This window comes from Mustela nigripes, unplaced genomic scaffold (assembly GCF_022355385.1).
Source record: "Mustela nigripes isolate SB6536 unplaced genomic scaffold, MUSNIG.SB6536 HiC_scaffold_70, whole genome shotgun sequence".
Classification (NCBI taxonomy): Eukaryota; Metazoa; Chordata; class Mammalia; order Carnivora; family Mustelidae; genus Mustela; species Mustela nigripes.
In genome coordinates, this window is record NW_026739485.1 from 1 (window position 1) to 24,433 (window position 24,433).

The 24,433-nt window shown below is 37.7% G+C and overlaps 1 protein-coding gene across 1 annotated transcript in view; it reads left to right on the forward strand.

Annotated features, from left to right (window-relative positions):
* Nucleotides 1-9,998: 9,998 nt before the first annotated feature.
* The window catches only part of LOC132008090 (alpha-2-macroglobulin-like), a gene marked incomplete at its 3' end in the record, with an annotated part of 30,641 nt that continues 16,206 nt past the window's right edge, over nucleotides 9,999-24,433 (forward strand). The window contains exons 1-12 of the mRNA XM_059386471.1: nucleotides 9,999-10,173; nucleotides 12,318-12,501; nucleotides 13,322-13,481; nucleotides 13,674-13,726; nucleotides 15,730-15,750; nucleotides 16,020-16,188; nucleotides 16,807-16,891; nucleotides 18,454-18,574; nucleotides 19,317-19,431; nucleotides 19,580-19,689; nucleotides 21,924-22,085; nucleotides 23,974-24,201. Of these exons, the coding sequence (XP_059242454.1) occupies nucleotides 10,088-10,173; nucleotides 12,318-12,501; nucleotides 13,322-13,481; nucleotides 13,674-13,726; nucleotides 15,730-15,750; nucleotides 16,020-16,188; nucleotides 16,807-16,891; nucleotides 18,454-18,574; nucleotides 19,317-19,431; nucleotides 19,580-19,689; nucleotides 21,924-22,085; nucleotides 23,974-24,201 (1,494 nt within the window). The remainder of the gene's footprint in view (nucleotides 10,174-12,317; nucleotides 12,502-13,321; nucleotides 13,482-13,673; nucleotides 13,727-15,729; nucleotides 15,751-16,019; nucleotides 16,189-16,806; nucleotides 16,892-18,453; nucleotides 18,575-19,316; nucleotides 19,432-19,579; nucleotides 19,690-21,923; nucleotides 22,086-23,973; nucleotides 24,202-24,433) is intronic.

The window sequence follows — 24,433 nt, forward strand, 5'->3', positions numbered from 1 at the left end:
TCTCTCTCTCTCTCTCTGGTCTTATCCCAGCCAAGCTGAACTCCTTTCTGTACTTGCAGATTACCTAATACCTGTGTTGTTTCAAAACCCATGTTTTTCATCACACTGACCTATCTACTTAGAATATATTTTGCATCTGTCTCTGTGTGAGCTAGGAATCCCTCTGGCAATAAATAACAGAAAAGCAACTAGTAGTTGTTTAAACAAATAAGGAAGAGGTCCATAGGTTGACATTTCAAGGTTGATACAATTGCCCAATAATGCCATCAGAGACCAAGGCCCTTTCTCTCTTATTTAGTGTGCAGACCTTCATCCTCCTCTTGTTGGTTCGTCTCAAGATGGTCACTGAATTCTCAGTCGTCACATTTCCATACAGGAAGAATGAGGAAAAACATTCAATGTGTGACTACTGAAATTTTTTCTTTTTATTAAGAAAGCAAAAGTTTTCCATAAACCCACTCTGCAGCACTTTTGCACTTACATGTCATTGGTCAGAATACCAAGCTAGACCCATGGCTTGAAGATGACTAGGGAGAAGGATGTTGCATAAGTAGTTAAGCCAATGAGCAGTGTCTGCAATGGTATGCTTGGTAAATATCTTTTCAATTTTTGAGACTGAACCCAAGAACTATATCCTAGGAATTTAGAATATGTATCATCATTAAATGAATATTCATTAAACACCCAATACATACCAGGTACTGTTCTGTTCTAGGCTCTGGGGATATAGCAATAAACAAAATCCTTCCCCTTGTGAAACTTCTATCCTAGTATTAACCCTTTGATCCAATATGTCTACTTCTAGTAATTAACCTTTCAGACTACTCTTCAAAAACCCAGGTACTCCAAAACCAGACACATAGATCAATGGAACAGAATAGAGATCCCAGAAATGGAACCTCAATTCTATAGTCAACTAATCTTTGACAAAGCAAGAAAGAATGTCCAATGGAAAAAAGACAGTCTCTTAAACAAGTGTTGGAAAAACTGGACAGCCACATGCAGAAAAATGAAACTGGACCATTTCCTTACACTATACACAAAAATAAACTCAAAAGAGTTGGTGAGGATGCAAGCTGGCATAACCACTCTGGGAAACAGAGTTATCTTCCATGTATGTTCGTTTTATTTAAGATTTTATTTATTTATTTGAAAGATATCACAAGTAGGCAGAGAGGCGGGCAGAGAGAGAGGAGGAGAAGCAGGCTCCCCACTGAGCAGAGAGCCCAAAGCGGGGCTCGAACCCAGGACCCTGTGATCATGACCTGAGCCGAAAGCAGAGGCTTTAACCCACTGAGCCACCCAGGTGCCCCTTCCATGTATGTTTTAATGAGAATAAAATGTAAAGTAAAATGTATAGTATAGTAAAATCACACTTTTAAAAGAAAATCCATAACAAATTCATGTGGAATCTCAAGGGACCCTAAATACATGAAATGGCTTTGAGAAGAAGAATAAATTTAGAGGACTCACACTCCTTGATTTCAAAAATATTACAAAACTATAGTAATCAAAACAGAGTGGTACTGGCATAAAGTTAGATACAGAGATCAATGAAAGAGAATAGAGAGCCCCAAAATAAATCCTTCCATGGATGATCGAATGGTCTTCAACAACGGCGCCAAGACCACGCAAGAGGGTAAAAACAGTCTTTTCAACCAAAGATGTTGGGAAAACTGGATACCACATACAAAAGAATGAAGCTGGACCCTTATCTTATAAAATATACAAAAATTAACACAAATTATTATATTCCATTATTTATTTCTTACGCAGTGCTATAGTACTACTATAAATTGTGGGTTATTGGGACGCCTGGGTGGCTCAGTTGGTTAAGCAGCTGCCTTCGGCTCAGGTCATGATCCCAGCGTCCTGGGATCGAGTCCCACATCGGGCTCCTTGCTCAGCAGGGAGCCTGCTTCTCCCTCTGCCTCTGCCTGCCATTCTGTCTGCCTGTGCTCGCTCTCTCCCCCTCTCTCTCTCTGATAAATAAATAAAATCTTTAAAAAAAAAAAAATTGTGGGTTATTTAATAACCCACAATTCAACTAATGGTTAAATAACCTTTAGGCATGACCAAAAAAACAAATAAATTAGAACATTTAAAGCTCTTAGAACATTGTTCAGTGTGTCTGTATAATATGTAGTATGTAATTACTAGCTATCATCTCTATTGTTGTTGTTAGGATTGTCTTTAACATCTGAGTAATTAAAGCTTGACATGTAATTTCAGCTTTTCCTATTCTTAAAATCTGACTCTACTGTTTCTCCTGGACTAAATATAACTCTCTAAAATGAAGATTCTGGGCCACCTGGATGGCTCAGTTTTAAGAATCCAGCTCTTTATTTCGGCTCAGGTGGTGATCTCAGGGTAGTGAGATTGAGCCCTGCATCGAGTTCTGCATTGGGCATGGAGTCTGCTTGAGATTCTCTCTTCCTCTGCCCCTAACCTGTATCACAATGTAGAATCCCATAAAAGACTATTTTTGGTTATCAGTACTCTTTAGAAATACAAAGAAGCAAATGGACTTTAACTTAAAAGATAAAACACTGAGGGGTGCCTGGGAGGGTCAGTTGCTTTAAGTGTCTGCCTGCAGATGAGGTCATGATCCCAGGCTCCTGGGATTGAGGCCCAAGTCTGGCTCCTTGCTCAGCAGGAAGTCTGTTTCTCCCTCTCGCTCTTCTTGCCAGGTCCCTGCTTGTGCTTTCTGTCAAATAAACAGTCTTAAAAAATAATAATAATAAACATAAAACATTGAGCTTTTTGATAATTTTGAGAAACTATATTAAGCATATTGTCTGAGTAGAAACAATCTGAGGGTTTGTTAGGCTTTTTATTTTTGTACATTCAAATATGTTTCCCACCAAAAATTAAAGAAGCTTAATGAGATAGCACAAAGTTGAAACACTGATCTTTGAGACTGTCTCTGGAGATACAGAGTGTCCGAACTCCCAAGTTTTCCTCAAGCTACTTGTGCCAAGATAAAGCAAATGCACTCTCTGCTAGAATGAATATAATAGGCCATTCATTAAACTTTCTGGCTTTGAAGGAGGTTAACATGTAATCAGCTGAAATGTGCTTGATTTCACTGTGAGAAGCTGCACTATCCTGATGGTTCTCTTCACCCACACAAAGTAAACTGAGTATAACAGTTGTTACCACTAGACAAGCTATATTCAGTCCCTGGCAAGCACTATACCAATACAACGGAAACATTTTTTTCTATGCATTTCTGTTAAGACCCATATAGGCCCTAATCCTATTTTCTCTCAATTCCAAAATAATCCTCCCTTGTTCTTAACGGGTTTTCCTGAATTTCCCTCCCTTGCTTTCTTTTCCAGGAACTGACTTTTTTCTTTCTCCTACTTTCCCTCCTATCTTATCCTTTTAACTCAGTAAATACAGTAAGTATTTGCAAAATACTTCAAACTTGTGTAGAACCTGTTCTCTTCTCTGTCAAGAACTTGTTACTCAGGTACCCTAACTTTCCTTATTTGGATGCCATTCTAGACCAAAGCCCAGAGCCCTTCTTCAGTCATTAAGATTCAAAAGATAAATATTCATTTTCATGGTTTTACGAAGGTTAACAGTTTAAAAAAAAACTTTCTTCCACATAACGTTATGTGTAAAACTACCCCAGGAAGCTGATAGCACAGAAATCACCAACCACATATTTTTTGGTGTGGAAGTTGAAGCTCAGGACAGTCAACTCAGTTATCCAGGACCTTATAACTGGGTCAGGGCTAGGACTCAGTGTCCTGACAACCAATCCAGTCACTTTTTCCTCTATACTCGCTTTTCCCTTTCCCAAGAAGAGAAACTCCATTTTGGGTGAAAGGAGCATTTTTGATAAAACTTACTATCTACTGTTATACTGAAGTGATGTTATTTCTCCTGAAGATAATCTCTCTGTCCACTCACTTAGCATCCTCCTGACACATCCTCAGCCTTCTCTTGGTATAATCACTTCTCACAGCACAATATTCAGCCTCTCCCTTTTCATTCGACCCTCCCACTCAGCATTTATAGAAGCAACATTTCATTTAAACTTGTTCAAATTCCTTTCCTCTTAAAGAAACTCCTTGTCACCCAACATGGCTCCAAAGACTGCCCTATCATTCTCCTTCCCTTCAGATGAACTCAGCAAAATTGGCTCTGGTTCTCAGTTTTCTTCTCACTCCACAAGCTGTCATCAGGCTTCTGCCCAACATAGACACCAAAAATGCTGGGTCCCAGTGTTCTCCTCCCTATAACTAGGGAGGAAAAAAAAAAAGATAATTCAATCTATTATTTGATTTCTCTGTGGCATTTGACATGGATAGCCAGGGGTTTAACAATAAAAATCTTTATAGATCATCTTTGTAATTTATAAGGCAACAAATTAATGCTTTTAATGTTAATAATCCCTTATCCTTTAAGTAATTAATCTTGCGAATAAGTATTTCTTTGTTTCTAGTTTCTTCTTTTTTATTTATTTTTTATTTTTTTTTTTATTTCTTTTCAGTGTACCAGAATTCATTGTTTATGCACCACACCCAGTGCTCCATACAATGCGTGCCCTCCATACTACCCACCACCAGGCTCACCCAACCTCCCACCCCCCACCCCTTCAAAACCCTCAGATTGTTTTTCAGAGTCCATAGTCTCTCGTGGTTCATTTCCCCCTCCAATCTCCCCCAACTCCCTTCTCCTCTCCATCTCCCCATGTCCTCCATGTTATTTCTCCACAAATTGCTCCGTGTTATTGCTCCACAAATAAGTGAAACCATATGATATTTGACTCTCTCTGCTTGACTTACTTCACTCAGCATAATCTCTTCCAGTCCCGTCCATGTTGCTACAAAAGTTGGGTATTCATCCTTTCTGATGGAGGCATAATACTCTGTAGTGTATACGGACTCCATCTTCCTTATCCATTCATCTGTTGAAGGGCATCTTGGTTCTTTCCACAGTTTGGTGACCATGGCCATTGCTGCTATAAACATTGGGGTACAGATGGCCTTTCTTTTCAGTACATCTGTATCTTTGGGGTAAATACCCAGTAGTGCAATTGCAGGGTCATAGGGAAGCTCTATTTTTAATTTCTTAAGGAATCTCCACACTGTTTTCCAAAGTGGCTGCACCAACTTGCATTCCCACCAACAGTGTAAGAGGGTTCCCCTTTCTCCACATCCTCTCCAACACACGTTGTTTATTGTATTGTTAATTTTGACCATTCTAATTGATGTAAGGTGGTATCTCAATGTGGTTTCTATTTGAATCTCCCTGATGGCTAGTGATGATGAACATTTTTTCATGTGTCTGATAGCCATTTGTATGTCTTCATTGGAGAAGTGTCTGTTCATTAGCAACAAGCCCTAATAACTCCAAATAGGAAAAATCTTCTTTTGACTCTTCCTTTCTTAAAAATGTCCTTTTGTCAGGGAGGGCTTAGAGATCCTACACACTCCTATGTTTCTCTCTCTGCTGAGCCTTTCTTATTCCATTGGCTTCCCCTCCCTATCAAGTAGACCCTGGGGTTCCTTGGGGCTCTGTTCTGGGCTCTTTTCTCTTTTCACCAACATATCCTATCTGGGTATTCTCATCCATTCCCATGGCATCAGCTTTCCCAACAAACTGAGAAATCTCTAATCAGTATAAGTAGTCCATCTCAGTAAACTGGCAGTGCCCCGATTGTTTCAGCTTTAACCTACAATAATAAATTCTGTACATCCTCATTGGACAGCTCACAATGAAACACTATAATCACATTTTCACATGTATGAGTACATTCATAGTTAAGAATAGAGATTATGAGAGACAGAGAGAGCGATAAAGAAATGACTTAGTTAGAATATAAGCTTTACTGCTCAGTGAGGAGATCTCAAAATGCAATGACTTAAATAAAAGAAAGTATTTTTCAATTATATGAAAGTCTAGGCTATAGTGGCCTTTGGCCTTTGGATGACTCAGGAACTCAGATGGTGTCTTGCTTGTTGCTCTGCCTTCTTTGACATGTGGCTTCCATCTTAAGGCCTACAACAGAAGCTATGAGTATAGCCATCATGCCCACATTCCAGCCAATGGTGAGGAAGGAAGGGGGAGCACAAAACCCAACTCGTCCTTTTGAAGTCATGAAAAGCTACAACCATCATTTTCACTCATAGTCCAATCACCAGAACATAGTCATATGCCACACTCAGCTTCAAGGGAGGAGGCTAGAAAATGAAAGTTTTCAGCTATGCAGCTTGTGTGCAGCTAAAACTCGGGAGTTCTGTTATTTTTTTAATGCTTTTATTTATTTATTTGAGAAAGAGAGCATGAGCCAGGGGGAGAGGCAAAGGGAGAGGAAAAGCAGGGAGCATGACCTGGGGTTCGATCCCAGGACCTTGGGATCATGACTTGAACCAAAGTCTAACACTGACTGAGCCACCCAGGCACCCCCTCAGGAGTTCTATTATTTAAGATTATAAAGATAGAATTGGAGAAGAGGGTCATAGGATACCACCAACAGTTTCTGCTGCATGGACGTGAAATGAGTGTTTCTGAAATCAATATCTCTTACTCATTCTGTTCATTACAATATTTCCTATTTTACTATATTCTAGATCACATTTTTTAAATCATACCATAGTTCATTGTGGATAATGACCCAAAATTTGAAAAATTTTGCTCTAAGCCTTTTGTGTCAAACATGGTAACAAGTAGCCACATGGCCTTTTGAGCACTCAACATGTGGCTAGTCTAAATTGATATGTGCTGTTAGTATAGAATCCCACACCAGATTTCAAAGACTTAGTACAAAAAAGAACGTGAAGTATCTTAGCAATTTTTATATTGATTAAATGTTGAAATGATAATATTTTAGCTATATTAAGTAAGATAGATAATCAAAATTAATTTAATTGTCGTATTTTTGTTTTTTAATGTGGCTACCAAAAAATGTAAAATTACATAGGAGGTTCATGTTGTATTTCTATTAAGTCATACTACTCTAAACTCTGGATGCAAACGTCAAACTCCCTTTGAAAATTAATACTTGAATATTCCATGAGTGCTTTCTTTTTTTTCTTTTTTCTTTTTTTCTTTTTAGAGAGAGTGTGTGCACATAGGCAGGGAGGGGCGAGGGGGAGAGAGAGAGAGAGAGAATCCCACAGACTTGTGCCCAGTGCAGAGTCTGACGTGGGGCTCCATCTCATGACCCTGAAACCATGACCCGAGCTGAAATCAAGAGTGGGACACTTAACCAGCTGAGCTACAAGGGTGCCCCTACAAGCACTTTCTAAAACCAGACTCCTTATCTTCCCAGCCCTCAGCCCTTCTTCTGTCCTTCGTTCCCACTCTGTATTCCCTCTGTTCCATTCAGTCAATTAAAGGCAACACAATTCACTCCATGACCAGCCAGGAAAACTGAAAGGCACATTTCATCACATACATATATTTGCTGTGTACTATAATTTTACCTCTTAAATAGGATATAAATGTATCAGTCTTTTTCTAATGTGATTATAAATGCCCTAGTTCGAAGATACCATCATTTCTCACCTACAATAATTGTATCAATTCCCAAACTGGCCCCTCTGCCTGGGGATTGTGTCCTTCCCATCAGTCTTCCAAATTTCAGTAAAAGCCGGAGAAGTGACTCCACTTATTACTCCCCACATACCTTACTACTGCCAACAATATCCTTTTTGATTTGAGGTCAGCTTGTTTCACCACTTTCCTCAACACATGGGCATTTTTTTCTATACCAAGTACTTTTCATTCCACTAAATGGGTCTTGATTTATTCTTATCTCCTGAGCCTTTGTATAAGTCATTCCTCATGTGCTTAGAATGCATTTTTCATCTCCTTCTTTCCTCTGGCTAAACACTACTCATACTTTAGAGCTTAATTAAAATTTTGCTTTGCCATAGATTTCCTTTCCAAAGTCCAAGAGAGGATTATGTGCCCCTCTTACGTGCTCCCACAGTATCCTGGACGTCAATAATAATTTTTGGCTACCAAAAGGATGAGATCATGTCATTTGAGACAGCATGAATGGACCTTGAGGGTATTGTGCTAAGTGAAATAAGTCAGACTGAGAAAGACAAATACCATATTATTTTACTCATAAGTGGAATCTTTTAAAAATGTGTAAAAAAACAAAAAGAAGAATGGGAACTATAAATTCAGAGAATAAACTGTATTCCCTACCTCCAGTGGGAGCTAGAGAAGGCATGACGGGCAAAATTGGTGAAGGGGAATGGGAGGTCCAGACTTCCAGCTATAAAATGAGTAAGTCATAGGAATAAAAGGCACAGCATAAGGCGTATCATCACTGATACTGTGTAGCAGTGTATAGGGACAGATAGGGACACTTGTAGTGGACATAGCATATTGTATAATGTATAAATTTGTCACTATGTTGTACACCTGAAACCAATGTAACAGGGTGTGTCAACTATACTCAAAAAGTAAATAGATAAGTATCCTTCCATAAAAGCCTATGTATAAAAGATATTTGTAGGAGCGCTAGATGCTTGAAAGAATCAGGAGAATGCTGTCTCGGTGGACACATTGCTCAGCAGTATGGGCAGCATGTGACACACTCCTAAAAGAAACATGCACAACAATTTTTGTTAACAGTGGTATCTGAGTGAACTAAACCATACCACTGATTTTAGTAAAACACCGTATTTAGCGCTCTGTGCTGCGTGTTATACACTCCATATAGGAACATGTCCACAAGGTGATCCTGGCAATCAACGCTGGCTTCATGAATGATTCATTGCACTGCTATTCCCAAATAAAAAGACACAAAATATGAAAAGGAATCAATCACAGTTGAAGAATATAATAACTAATGAAACTATACTAGAGGAAATCAAGAGAAGATTAGGAGATGCCAAAAAATATACCAGAGATCTGGAAGACAAGGTAAAAATAGAAAGCACCCAAGCTGAAGAGAAAAAAAGAAAAAAAAATTTAAAAAGAGGAAACATTAAGGAATCTTTTGTACAGGATCAAGTAAATCAAGTAAATAAACATTCATATTTCAGGGATCCAAATAAATAATAATGTTTGCCTCCTATATTTTTATTGCTTGCTTATTTGTCTGGTTTCACACCCATAGAACATAAGATCTTTGGGGGCATATCTGTTTCTACATAATTGACCACACCATCTCCATAATTTTGCATGATACCTAGCCCTACTAGGCTCAATGAATATTTATAAAACAACCAGATGGATGGATGGATGGATGGATGGATGAAATAGTTTACTTAATTAGAGATTGTTAGGTAGTAGCATATTTAGAAGGCTGTAACAAAATTTGTTTGTATAGTAGATTATAAATTGGGTTCTTTGTTATAAACAATAGGTCAAAGCTTTGCATTTTTTATTTATTTTTTATTTTATTTTTTTATAATTTTTTTTTGAGGTTCTGCTGCTTCTCTTTTCATCATTTCACTTTCTTAATACAGGAAAAATATTTCCCTATTATCATTCTTCCAGGGTCTGGCTCATCATCCACATTCAGGTACTATCCCTAAAGTCAAAAACTTATTACTGTAATCCAATACCATTTCCATAGGGAACTACTGAATTCTGAAAGTGCTTCAACATTGGAGTAGGCATATCTAATGGAGGACTCGCTCTGACTTGAAGTGAAATAGCTATTTTGAGCCTGTCCAGTGTTGCTTAAATTGTAGCTTCCCTTGCCAACTATTTAGGCAAGGGACGTGAGGAAAGCCTTAAAAGGAGCAGTGGGGAAATGGATGGAGGGAGAAGAGAGAGAAGGGGTTGAAGAGCCGCTTAGCTGCTTTACAGTAAAACCCAGAGAAAGGGAGCACTTAAGGGGAATGTGGATTTTATCCTTCCAGGAATTCTATTCACCCCACCCGGAAATAACCTTGACTGTAATTAGGCCAAGTAGAGCCATGACCCTTTCACAGAACATTCAGAAACCTCTGCTTTGTTTAGACACCATGTGTGGGTGGAACTTCCTGTTTGCACCGGGAGCAGCATAAAGCCTCCTTGCTCTGAGGAATGTTTGGGACCAGCCCAGTTGCAGGGAGCAGGGCACAATACAGCCTGGTCTCCTCAGGGCCCTTCTCCCTGCAGCATGGGGAAGAACACACTCGTTCATCCAAATCTTATTCTCCTCCTTCTGGTCTTCCTGCCTGCAGATGCCTCAGTCTCTGGAAAACCGTGAGTTTCACAGAGGATGTGAAGAATCTTTTCCTTAGAGGAGAATTCTTTGATTCTCATTTAGACTATTCATATGTCTTTCCCACGAAACTGTCATCTTCTTATCTCCAAGGTTTCCTCCAACGATGAGATTGCATAAATCTGGTTTATTCATTCTTTACTTACTCTTAATTATTTTTCTCCAACTCTGAACCTCTGACTTTATAAATTTTCTAGGGTTATACAAAGTTTTCTGAGGGGCATTGGCAGTTGATACTTTTAAAGGAATCAATTTTCAGATCCTCACATTCAGATTGATTTGCTCGAGACCAGGCTATTTATCCTTCCTTATTTCTTTCTTAATTGCCCATCTTCCACTTTATAAAAGAAAGACAAATCTTTCCCTCAATCAGATGTCACTGTGGAGCATTGTCCTAGAGTATAAAAATCTATAGGGTGGAATAATTTGAAACAACTGATGCTGACGTTGAGAAAGCAAAGGATTCTAACAATGAGGGAGAAAATTCTTTTGCAGATTACATGTGATGAATTCTTTGTTTCAACCAAGTTGAAGGGGGATCTAAAGGAAACACCAGCTGATAGGTGATTAGGAGCAATAGGTACAGGGTGATTTTTGGTACCTAATGCGGAAGGAGTTCTAAGAACTGGTAACAATGATATAATTGTTTTATCTGTATTTTATTTACTTTATGTAAATAATTTTTTGTGGCACTCATGTCCATAAAAACTAAAAATACCAACAGAATTAATGTTACGCCTCCTTTAATTCTCACAATTAAGGAATATCCATCCATGGATACAGAAAAAAAGCTCATTGTTCTTATTAAAGATGTGTTTCAAAAATATTTTTATTTTATATCTAATATGTATGAATATTATAATACATGTATTTTGTTTTGATCAGTTATAGACTAGTAAGACTTGAAAATAATTCAATCCAGAAGAAAATGTTTAACAGTTTTATGATTATATAAAGAGTTGAATTTAAATTAAGCATCCATATATAACATTACATATATATGAGTATATGTCTCTCTATATATATACATATATAGTTAATAAAGAAGCAAGAGCTATCCATAAATATATTTTGAAGCATAAAAATCTTGGGATAAACTTTTATGTAGTAAGTGGCATGGTAATTCAAGTTTACGAGGAAAAAAAAGGAAAGATGTTAAATTTCTGATCAAAAATAACCTTTTGGTGTACTTTTTAAGTAGGTCATACTGGGTATTTTATCACTAATATTTAAGAATCCATCGAAAACTTATAGAAGACTAAGTTTTAACTTAAAATTTCATCAAAAATATTGTCTTTTGTTATTGTTTGTGATAAAAATGTAGACGTTTACTTGAAAATATGTAAGGAATGCATAGTGTCTAAAAATTATTTTAGGAATTCTGTAAGCAAAAAAGTTTGAAAACTACGTAGTCAAAATTATATATGAGGATATTGGCAAAGCTTCTGTTCTAGTTGATGGGTTACCAAAACCCAAAATTCCATCACTAGAAGGCCATTTTTGGGTGGAGCCATTGTATAGCCATGAGTTGAATGCCAAATATTTAAAATGCGAACAGCCAGGGTTAGATAACATGAAGATTTCATTAGTTACTTATAACTGAGACTTTAAACTAATGACTCATTTTCTTTGAGACTCGGATTCCACATCTGTAACGTGGAAGCAAGTATTTGCCTTATCATTTTCACAGGGTTGTTGAATATATATATCCAATGAAAATACTGTTTATTGATCGATTTTTGTAGTGTCTCTCCTGAGACTTTGCTTGCTTTTTATAGCAATCCTCGTGTAAAATAGATTTACAACATGAATAAACATAATTAGCATATTTTTATTTGAATTCAGATGCTTGCATATTGTGTTCCTTAAAGTGAAGTATCCTAGCAAATTTTAATCTATTTAAAGCTCACTTCCAGCAAAATGTTCACTGCCATGGCACTGGTGATGAACAGGGAATAATTCTCACGCATGCCATTCAACAGCAGAGACCAATGTCATGTTCATCAATATATCCTCTCTTGGTATCAAACTAATGGTAGTAACAATCATCGTGTTGGAAAATAGTGCTGGTCACAGCAATACCTGTCCTCCTGCACTTTCCGCTAACTGGACTCCCCCATTGCAGGCAGTACATGGTCCTGGTCCCCTCCCTGCTCCACTCTGAAACTCCTGAGAAGGGTTGCCTCCTTCTGAGCTACCTGAATGAGACAGTGACTGTGAGTGCTTCCTTGGAGTCTGTCAGGGAGAACAAGAGCCTCTTCACTGACCTGGTGGTAGAGAAGGACTTATTCCACTGTGTCTCCTTCACTGTGAGTATGCCTGTTTGACTTCATATACTTGATTCTACTGGTTAGGATAATAGGCATCTAGAATTCAGTCAAGATAAAGCTTGGAGAGCCTGGCAAAGACTTCAGAAAGAAATGTAAGTGTGGCAGCTGTGTGTAGAAATTAAGAAGCAATGCATGAATTTCCAATGGGGGACAAATACTTAGAGGCATATTAAAAAGCAACTTGATGATCAAAGAAAATTTCTTTTAGCCAGGAGGAAAAAGCAGTATGCACTAGACAAAAGGAAAATGTGACTTCTTAACATTAAAATGGAAAAAATATTAATAAAGCAAGCCGGATTAACCCATGACTTAAGCCTCCAGTGGGGGTCTGGCAGGAACACATCAGCCCATATTAAACAGGGAAAATTGTAGAAATTACCATAAGCCAATATCCACTATCTCTTCAGAGTTGCCCATATGTAAAATGCTTACAGCCTACGGCCAATAAAATATGGTAGCCTCATTTCCCATAGACTTAAATATGCTTCTGCCATGCCCTTTTAACACAGAACATCAACTTGGTAAAGTTCATCATATAATTGAATCAAGACATATTGGCTGATCTATAAGGAGATGTAAGTCTCAATTACAAACTCTTTTCTGATGTATTTTCCCCCACCTTCTGTTCTGTCTCCCCATTTGTAAAATAACAGAAGTAATTCCTGTCCATGCCAACTTCCCCTGATGAAAATGAGGGGGTGTAGTAAAAGGACCAGATCTCCAGGGAGGAGAGGAACAAAGAGTGGAGGAGGAAACTTGCAAGACTGAATGGGTTCTTATGGCCTGTCCTATATTTCAGGTCCCAAGATCTCCATCCAATGAAGAGGTCATGTTCCTCACTATCCAAGTGAAAGGACCAACCCAAGAATTCAAAAGGCGGACCACAGTGGTGGTTAAAAACGAAGAGAATTTGGTCTTTGTCCAGACAGACAAGCCCATCTACAAACCAGGGCAGACAGGTACAAAAAGGCCCTATAGTCAAAACAACTCCCAAAAGGAAAGACCTTCCTTCCCCGCATCTTCCCCAGTTAATGGCTCTATAGCCCTGGTTCTTTAAGAGGTTTTTTTTTTTTTTTTTTTTTTTTTTTTTCTATCAACTGCTAAGCCTGATTTAAGGTTTCTGGGACTCATGGAAAATATTTCTGTTTCAGTGAAGTTCCGTGTTGTTGCGTTGGATGAAAACTTTCACCCCTTGAATGAGTTGGTAAGTCTCCGAATCTCCTATCTAAAATCATTATTATCTGTGTAAACAATCTGGATGGTGGGGGAAGATACGGTGAGAAAGAAACCGGTATCATTAGCAGTGGTTTCTGCCATTACAATAGTGCATGATCCTCGTTTAAACCAGAATCTCAGGTCAAGGAAGTAGCTAGTTCTTTCCACCTTGGTACTGGTACTTAGTTGTCACACAATCAAACTTACTCTTTATAAAGTTCTCCACTAGGCAAATTAGAAAGATATATTAAGTAATAGACATGGCCTACACCATGAAATAAGTTAAATTCAAAAACTTCTCAAAGTTTTAGAATTTTTCTAAACACACCTACCAGAACCTCTTCTGTCAAGGAAGAGTATAATCAGTGTTTGTTCTTTGAGACTAACACCTGATTCTTATAAGAAACAACTCTTTCAATTTTAATGCAGACATCAAAGCAGAAAGTCTTAATTTTTCTCTCCCAAATGCACTGCTTCACTACATCTTCTTATCTCAGAGGCAATTCTTTTCTTCTAATCCTAAAACAAAAGCTTATCTTGGGGCACTTGGGTGGCTCAGTTGGTTAAGTAACCCACTCTTGATTTTGGTTCAGGTCGTGATCTCAAGGGTCCTGAGATCAAGTCCAGTGTCAGGCTCTGTGTTTAGTGAGGAGTTCGCTTGAGGATTCTCCCTCTCCCTCTCTCTCTGGCCCTCCTCCCACTCCCACTCACTCCCTCTAAAATAAATAAATAAATCTCTAAAAAAAAAAAAGATTATTGCATAATCCCTATTTCCTCTCTTTCTCTCATACCTACATCCACTTTGTCAAAAAATCATGCTAGCTTGAAATATATCCATACTATTTCTATTTCCAACAACCTGAATTGCCACAATCTTCATCCTGGCCAATATCACCTCTAAACAAAGCTGTTGCAGTAACCTTGAAGCTGATCTAGTTTCTACTTCCATTCCTCTATCTAAAATAAACACCTCATCCATCATTCTGGCAGCCTTACCCTGCTTCATTTTGCTTCTCAATGTTTCAATACCTAATATAAAGTGTGTGTGTGTGTGTGTGTGTGTACACATATATATGTTTATCGTACATTTTTTTATCTTTGAGATATAGGATTGATACCATATCAATATCAAATTATATATATAAAATATTAAGTATATATAAAATATATATCTCTCAGACATGTGTATGTGTGTATATATATGTGTATGTGTGTGTGTTTCTTATATATCGATCCCTATTAGAATACAAGCTCCATGAGAGCAAATATATCATTCTTTTGTATATTGCTATACTTCTAGCACCTAGAATGACGTACAGTGCATGGTAACACTTAATAAATATTAGTTTTTTTTTAATGACTAACCACTGATAGTAAAGGAGCTATTCTTCCTCTTTAGTCTTAGAACTAAGAATTCCATGACCATCTCAGTATTTGGGACTAAGTACAAGTCTCACAGTTCCATTAGTTTATTTCTTAATCCATAAAATTTCATAACAAAGGAGTGTTCCTCACAGGATCCTTTAAGTATTTAAGTAATATTAGTAAATCCCATTCTAAATGAGTGGCTATGCATATGGATATTTGTTGCTCATAGCTTAATAAGTTCTTAACATTATTTATTAATTGCTTAAAATAGATTAATTGAAAGTTTGGTAAAATTTTTTAAATTTAATGTTAATTTAATTTTTTAAATTTAATGTTATTTTTTCAGTGTTCCAAGATTCATTGTTTATGCACCACACCCAATGCTCCATGTAATACGTGCCCTCCTTAATACCCACCACCAGGTTCACCCATCCCCTCCCCTCCAAAACCCTCAGTTTGTTTCTCAGAGTCCACAGTCTCTATGGTTCGTCTCCCCCTAAGTTTTGTAAAATTTAACCCAGACTCTTTTTTCTGTTTTACTACAAAAGCTGTCTTGTTTATAAATCAGAACTGAGAATATTTGAGAATAATTCTGCATTCCTTTATTTCTCTTTTGCCTTTCAGATTCCACTAGTATACATTCAGGTAAGCAACATGAAACATTCCATAAACAGAATTAAATAAATTTAGAGAAAATGCTCTTATTTGAGAGGTTCTTACAGCATACCAGAAACTTGTCATTAAGGGAGAAATGATTGAGCTCACACAGCACTAGATGGTTCTAACATTTTTCCTCCCCACCCCTCACCACCACCCCATTGGTTCTCTTTGTGGATAACATAGGAGTTTCCATAGATTGCTTTTATTGTCTCTAATGCTCTAAGCTTTGTAAGTTACAATTACTGTATCCATAGGACCCGAAAGGAAATCGCATCGCACAATGGCAGAAACTCCTATTAGAGAATGGTCTCAAGCAATTGAGCTTTCCCCTCTCGTCAGAGCCCTTTCAGGGCTCTTATGAGGTGGTGGTACAGAAGGAATCAGGTGGAGTGACAACACACGCCTTCACTGTGGAGGAATTTGGTATGGATTATGAAAAGTCATGGAGCATTTTCTTCATATCTAAACTTCTAGAGCCTAGTGTTGGTGCTTATTTAGAGTCCTTCTGTTTTCTATGTGTGAGGTTGAGCTTTGAGGAGAATCAATTATATTTAACTCCAATGAGACTGTCAGTGATCGGTGCATAGAACTTCTCATAGCTTGGTTATTTTTTGTAATAATTTTTAATCTCAAAAAATATGTAGAACATCCTTGTTTTAGATAAGTCTTCCATAATTCATTAAGGATACAGTCCTTCTATCAGAATATCCATTTTAGGGGTACCTAAATGGTGAGGGGTGGCCCAGTCAGTTAAGCATCTGTCTTGGGCTCAGTTCATGATCCCAGGGATCCCTGCCCAGTAGGGCGTCTGCTTATTCCTCTCCCTCTTCCCCTACCCCTGCTTTTGCTCACTTTCTTTCAAATAATTAATTAAAATCTTAAAAAAAAAAAAAAGAATATCCATTGATAGTAAGGTGGTTGTATTGGAAAGTATAGCTACCTTTTCAGAGCCCTAAAATATTATTAGGGAGTTTTACTGAAAATACTAAATCCCCCCAAATTGAAAAATAATCACTAACTTCCTTTTTCTCCAATAAACAGTGCTTCCCAAGTTTGAAGTGCAAATAACAATGCCAAAGATAATCACTATCTTGGAAGAAGATGTGAATGTGTCAGTATGTGGCCTGTGAGTTTATATATTTTTTAATCTTTTGAGAGCATTATATAAAGGAGACTCACCATTTGGGATATTTTGACTCATTTTTTTTAGGAGCAGTGAAAGTACAAATACTTTAAGTACTTGGGATCATCCTATCTCTGGAATGTTCCTCACCTGTTGTTTTTCTATTTTTCCTTTCATGGCCTTATCAGTATTATTATAACTATCATGGGGCAAACAACTGTTCTTAGAGAAGCTATCTACAGTGGTTGATTCTGAAAGTGACAAAGCTATACACACACATACACACACACAAATGGAACAATGTTGAAGAGTATAGTGACTTTTCCTTCTGTAGAGGAAATTCTGTCATCAACAGATCATTTACCTGACCTTGCATACATAGTAGAAAAACAGCTTAGATTCAGAATTTGTAGTGATAGACATATTACCAAAATCTCAGCTGAGTCATCGGTCTACCAAAGGCATGTCACACACCTCTCAGCACTGCCATTTTTACTGATGGGACTGGACACAATCTCTCAGCTTGGTCCTTTCCAACCTTGAAAATTCGTGTTTCTAAAAATCTCATACCCTTCTCCAGTAGTCCAGGGGTAACACTAGCAGAAAACACTAGCAGAAAGCAGCCCCAGCACTGAAGAAACCAGCTCTGCCTAAAGACCACACATGTAATGCGCCCACAGTTCACCTGGGTCCCTGCACTGTCTCAGAGCAATTGCCACCAAGTTCCTGATCCTATATAACGGGTGAGCCCATACTCTTGCAAATAAAGATAGGTAGGGACGGAAACAAATACCCTCGAAAACACACTAACCATCAATGACTTACATGTATATATGCCACAACCCCATTTTTATAAAAAGTAGACAAGTTAAACTCCATATAAATAGAGAGCTACACATTGGAAGAGGATAATGGAAGGAAACACCATCATAGTCATAGTTTGTATTCCTAGGTAGAATTGAGGTCCTCTTCTCTCTCTCATTTTCGTTTTGTTGATACTGCATTTTTTTCTTTTAAGAACAGGTGTAGCTTTAGTAATAAATACATCTTTTTAAAGATGGAATTAAAAATAAAAAATTAAGGGGAAAAAGATATGATCAAAGACTGTAGTCAATTTTAGCATGTGGCACTGGATATTTTTTTTTCAGTGTAACAGTATTCATTGTTTGTGCACCACACCCAGTGCTCCATGCAATACGTGCCCTCTCTAATACCCACCACCTGGTTCCCCCAAACTCCCACCCCCCGCCCCTTCATAACCCTCAGATTGTTTTTCAGAGTCCATAGTCTCTCATGGTTTACCTCCCCTTCCAATTACCCTCAACTCCCTTCTCCTCTCCATCTCCCCTTGTCCTCCATGCTGAGTGAAATAAGTCAGGCACTGGAGATTTTTTAAAAAAGAGTCATAACTTAGCGTACTTGCTCTCAACACTGTGCTCTCAGCCTGCAGAGATTAGAAGTACAGAGTGTAAAAACATACTATTGCTAAGAGGGGAATGGAAATAAGTAGAAAATGGAGATGTTCAATGTCTGCTTTGACTCATTTGGCAATGTTCTTATGACAGATACACATATGGGAAGCCCGTCCCGGGACATATGACTATGAGAGTGTGCAGAAAGTACAGTAACCCTTCTCACTGCTATAGTGGAGAGTCACAGGCTGTCTGTGAGAAATTCAGTCACCAGGTAGGTGAAAAACTGTTCTTTCCAGGGACTAACAATGGAGACATTGTTAATAAGCAATGAATTACAACATGGTCCTAACTCAGGAAGAGAGCAATCTGTAAGGGAATTCTATGTTGGCTGCAGTGATTTTTAAATATCAGTGATTCAGCACAATAGGAATTATTTATTTCTTGTAATTTTCCACTGTGGGTGTTCCTGGCTCACCAAGCTCCCAGGATAATGAAAGTTGAGCAACCTCCAATACTTGGCATCCAGAGCTGCCTTGGGCATCTACTTGTATGAAGGAAGAAGAAAAAGCATTACACCTGTTAATCACTTTGGCTGGGAAGGGTATATGTTTTGCTTTTTTTCCATGAGCAAGAACTTGTCAGATAGCCCTTCCGAGGGCTCACAGAGATAGGAAACTGAGTCTCCAGATGGGCAGTCCCTTCCCAGCAACAGTTGGATACTATGGAAGGGGAGCTCAACTTGTGAAAAATTAGCTCCCTGCTATAGTAGGATTACCCACAAATTTTTAAGACATTTTCTATCACATTAACTCTAGGGAATATCAGATGCTAAGAAATATATCCATTATAAACCAGATACTATTATGAAATGCAATCATAATTAATCTCTAGAGAATATGTATTGTATTCTTGTCATAGAAGATCCCAGGTTATATTGTCCCCAAAAAATCCCACTGGATTAATCAACGACTGATCTGTCCAGTATTGTGTTTTTGTATTTTATCCCCACCTAGCTAAACAGCCAGGGTTGTGTCTCTCAGCAAGTAAAAACCAGGATCTTCCAGATGAAGAGACAAGGGTATGAAATGAAACTTGAAGTGGAGGCCAAGATCCAAGAAGAAGGAACAGGTTTGCATACCACGTGGGTATGGGAGAAAAAAAATGAACATGGATTTATTTCCTTTGCTGAACTATAAACTGCAATGGAAGTAATGTAAGAAGTTCAGGGAGATCATCCTTCCAGAAAAACTTATTTTTTTCTTTTCTTTTTTTCCAGGGGTAGAATTAACTGGAAAAAGATCCATTGAAATAACAACAACCATAACCAAACTTTCATTCATAAAAGTGGACCCATACTTTAGACGAGGGATCCCCTTCTTTGGGCAGGTGAAGTATTTTCTAAGTCACAAATCAAATTGTGACTTAATAAGCATATTATATTCTGCTTAATCACTTAATAAGCATATTATATTCTGCTAAAATCAGACCTGGTTTATTATCTATTGATTAGCATAACCAAAAGTGTAAAACCACATAAAAATAAATCTGTTCTTCTGAAATTAGTATATGAAATCTACAAAATTATTCTAAAACACCATCAAAATTTTTTTCACCTTTAGAACAACATTGTTAGGGCGCCTGGGTGGCTCAGTGGGTTAAGCCGCTGCCTTCGGCTCAGGTCATGATCTCAGGGTCCTGGGATCGAGTCCCGCATCGGGCTCTCTGCTCAGCAGGGAGCCTGCTTCCTCCTCTCTCTCTGCCTGCCTCTCTGCCTACTTGTGTTCTGTCAAATAAATAAAAATTTAAAAAAAAAAAAAATTTTTAGAACAACATTGTTAGATATCACTCAGTCTTTCCTTGGTTTACCAGTAGTCTCGGATTTTTATATTTTGTCACAAGAAAATATTTTCTCAGAAATTATGGTGGCCTTTTAAATTATCATGCTGTTACTAACTTTGTATGGAAATGAGTGGGTAGGCAGCTTTTTTATTTTGAAGTATAAAATATTCTACTGTACCTGGTGTTTCTTTCATGGATATTATATTTACATTATTTTCTCTATAATTTTCTCTATAAAGCAGGAACACATTTTTAAAAAACTGTACACAAAAGGATAAAATATTTCTATTTAAGGCTTCCAGATTTTATAAATATAAATTTTCTCATGTATCTACAAAATATCTGGTATTGTTATTTTTTGTATTATAAGCAGATGTGCAGATGGATCTTTCTGACTCCAGAAGTCTGAGATGGCAGATTTATGCCATCCCAGGACCCTGGGATCCTGACCTGAGCAGAAAGCAGAGGCTTTAACCCACTGAGCCATCCAGGCGCCCCTGTGTGTCATATTCTTAATGGAAATGTTATGAGGTTGTAGGTGTGGAGACCAAAGCAGAGAGGGACGAGACCCCACTACAGAGGGGTGGAGTATGTTTTAGAATGTTTTGATTATGTTATGACAGCAAAAGATTTGAGAAATTTTTGTCACTTCCCAAAATGAACAGTCCATTTATTTTAAATTTCTGAGAGGTATAGTGTATTTTTTGATACTTCATTCCTGCTAAATAACTACCCCATTAGTCATAAGACTCTTTCATCAAAAGAGAATCAGAATTTTGTACCTATCCTTGAATTTGTACGTGCAGCTAATATTTCATTGGCAAACTGAGATTTTATTAATCAATTACAAATATGGATCCAAGTCTCCCAATTGTGCTTCCTTCTACCAAAAGTAGCTTTAATGAAAAAGAATCATCATCTTTACAATCTGAATCAGATCATTTCATCTACTGAGTTCAATAATAGCAATAATTTGACTTTACGCCCTTATGTAATACTGTATGATTCTATTCAACTTTGCATTTCTCACATGGAAAGTCCCTCATAATATCTGCCTACCTTCCAAAAGTTTGAAAGTCTGGATTGAGAAGCAGATGTATAAAAAAACAACTAGAAAAGTATACAAAGTAATGTATTAGCAATTGCTATCTTTTGCACTTATATTTTAGAACGCTAATCCACAGAAAGTTAAGGGTCGGTCATAAAAAATAAGTGTTTGGAGCTCAGTTAAATTTGGCTAAGGAGTTAAAAATTTTCATTACTATCTGGCACTTGTTGCTCTGTAACTCTCCAAGAGTTCTATATAGTACATGGCATTTCCAAAATATCCACCGAATCCTTTTTTCAGGTCACCCCTATCATCAGCTCCATAATTCTTAATCTTTTCACACTGCTTTATTTTATTTTATTTGGAGGAGAAAAGGAGCAGGGGAGAGGAAGAGAGAGTGGAGTGTGGAGCTCAATCCCACAAATCTGAGATCAACCTGAGCTGAAATCAAGAAGCAGTTGATTAACTGACTGAGCCACCCAGGCATCCCCACAATGCTTTATTTTTTGTCTTAGGGCTGATTACTACTAAATAAATATATATCATCTATGTGTTTATTTAACATATATCTCTTTTCTATGACAGCAGGAACCTTGCTTTGTTCACCACTGTTAGCCTCAATGCCTGGAACCACGTCCAGTATATAGGACATAATAAATATTTGTGATAAAATGAATGTTTGGTGAATACTGGGTATTAATCATATAACTGATCCACAGATTTTAATCTTCAGGTGCAACTAGTGGATGGGAAAGGTGTCCCCATGCCAGATGAACTTGTCTTCATCACAGCAAATGAAGCTAACTATAACTCCAATGCCACCACTGATGAGCATGGCCTCGTTCAGTTCTCTATCAACACCACCAACATTACGGGTACCTCTCTCACTGTCAGGGTAAGTTTGAGGAGAAGTTACCAATGACATGAAATAGTCTTGGAAATAAGGTTGCAGCCTAAAGGTGATGATACTTCCAAGTTGTGTTTAGTCCTATGGAAACAATCAATCAATAAATAAACAAACAAACATAACACCCTTCAGTTTTCAGGGTTGTGGGATTAAATGTGATGTTTAATTTCTTTTTTAACAGTTGATGTGTTTTTTTGAAATAAAAATAAATAAAAATTTACATATAAGAAATGATAACACAAGCTCCCTTTACCTTGGCTTTCATTGTAAAAGTCCAGTTCAACATCACTAGCATTTGCTTTCGAGCATATATACTCTCAATTGTTTTTTCTACTTTATTTTTGTCCTGCTATTCTAGTGTTTCTCCAGATTTTTTTTAATCCCCATATAATTTACTTTGTATAGCATAGAAATGTAGATATACAGTAAGAGATATATGGCTATACAATAGATATTACATAATAATGATAAATAAACAGGATAAATAGTATATTATATTGACTGCACTTAAAATAGATGGCATGAAAGCCCATATCTTCTTTTTTTTTAATCTTTTGTATTTAATTTTTTTAACTTTATTTTTCCACTGTTTTAAAATTCATTGTTTATGCATCACACCCAGTGCTCCATGCAAAACGTGTCCTCCTTAATACCCACGAGCAGCTAGTTTTTTTTGTTTTTTTGTTTTGTTTTATTTCTTTTCAGCATAACAGAATTCATTGCTTATGCACTACACCCAATGCTCCATGCAATACGTGCCCTCCATAATACCCACCACCTCGCTCCCCCAACCTCCAACCCCCCAGACCTTCAAAACCCTCAGATATCTTCTAATAATTAAAAATTGAGCATTCATTCATTTATTCGATCAAGAAGTGTCTTGGATATTTTCTATGTGCTAGGCAGTGTTCTCAACCTGAAAATAAAAATATTATTTTTAGGGGCACCGGTGGCTCAGTGGGTTAAGCCTCTGCCTTTGGCTTAGGTCATGATCTCAGGTCCTGGGATCGAGCTCACATCTGGGCTCTCTGCTCAGTGGGGAACCTGCTTCCCTCCCACCCCACACCCCACCTGCCTCTCTGCCTTCTTGTGATCTTTCTCTCTGTCAAATAAATAAATTAAATCTTTTTCAAAAAATTATTTTTAAATGCTCCCTCTTTTTGATAATCATTTACTGTTATCACTAGAACATATATTAAAATATAAATGAAAGTGTTTTGCTGACACAAGGATTCATTCAAATCGCTTGGGAGGCGAGGATAAGAATAAGGAATAAGGAATAACTTCTACATAGAGAAAAGTTGCACTGCAACTCAAATAGCGCCTATAAACCTTGAGAGTCCAGAACCACAGAAAGCTTTAAAAATAACCAGCCCTAGGACAGCCCAAGAGAGAGCGATGTCAGTTAATTCATCAACTCAACTCATGAACCAAAGCCATTGACAGAAAGTGTTCTCAGACCCCTATGGCTGCAGTATCACATTTATTCATAGTACCTATTTGAAACCCATCATAAATAGGTTTCTGGAATGTTGTTCTTCAGTTTCTGGAGAGTATTTAATCTCCTCAATGAGGTTTTATATTTCCAGCCTCTCTGTCGGCATAGGTAAAGTGGCCCCAAAAATGCCGAGCACATTAAGCAGAGCAAAAAAAAATGCCTCCATGTATGCACTTCAGAAATTTAAACACCAACCCAAGGAGCCTCTGCAGGGTTAAGGTCTGCAATACAGATAAACACTCTCTCACTTTTTACTGTGGAGCAAAAGCTTTCTAAGTACTAGTTAAGGGAGGACAGTGAACTAATGTAGTTTTGTGACAATGCTGATTCTCTATGACATACAATCTAGAAAATAATATTGTTTTTTAAATTCATTAGGTCAGACACAAGGATCCTAGTCCCTGTTACGTCTACCAGTGGCTGTCGGCAGAGTACGAAGAAGCTGATCACACTGCTGATCTTGTATTTTCCCCAAGCAAGAGTTTTGTCCACCTAGAGCCCATGCCTGGTGAACTGCCCTGCGGCCAAACTCAGACAGTTCGAGCACATTATATTCTGAGTGGACAGGTCCTGCAGGAGCTGAAGGAACTCGTGTTCTATTATCTGGTAAGAAGGAAGGCCACTTCATTGACTCACCCATAAGCAAAAGTCCTCTGTGAGGCAAGGAATTAGGAAATTCTTTTAGCCATCACTACTTTGACTTATTATCCAAGTTCCTGTTGAAAGTTCGACTTCTCTTAGGGCTAATTATTGCCAGCTGGAGCTCAGTACAACAAACATAACGCATGAAGGGCAGGACGTGGGGTACAAGATTTCTGCCAGGCAAACAAAATTTCTT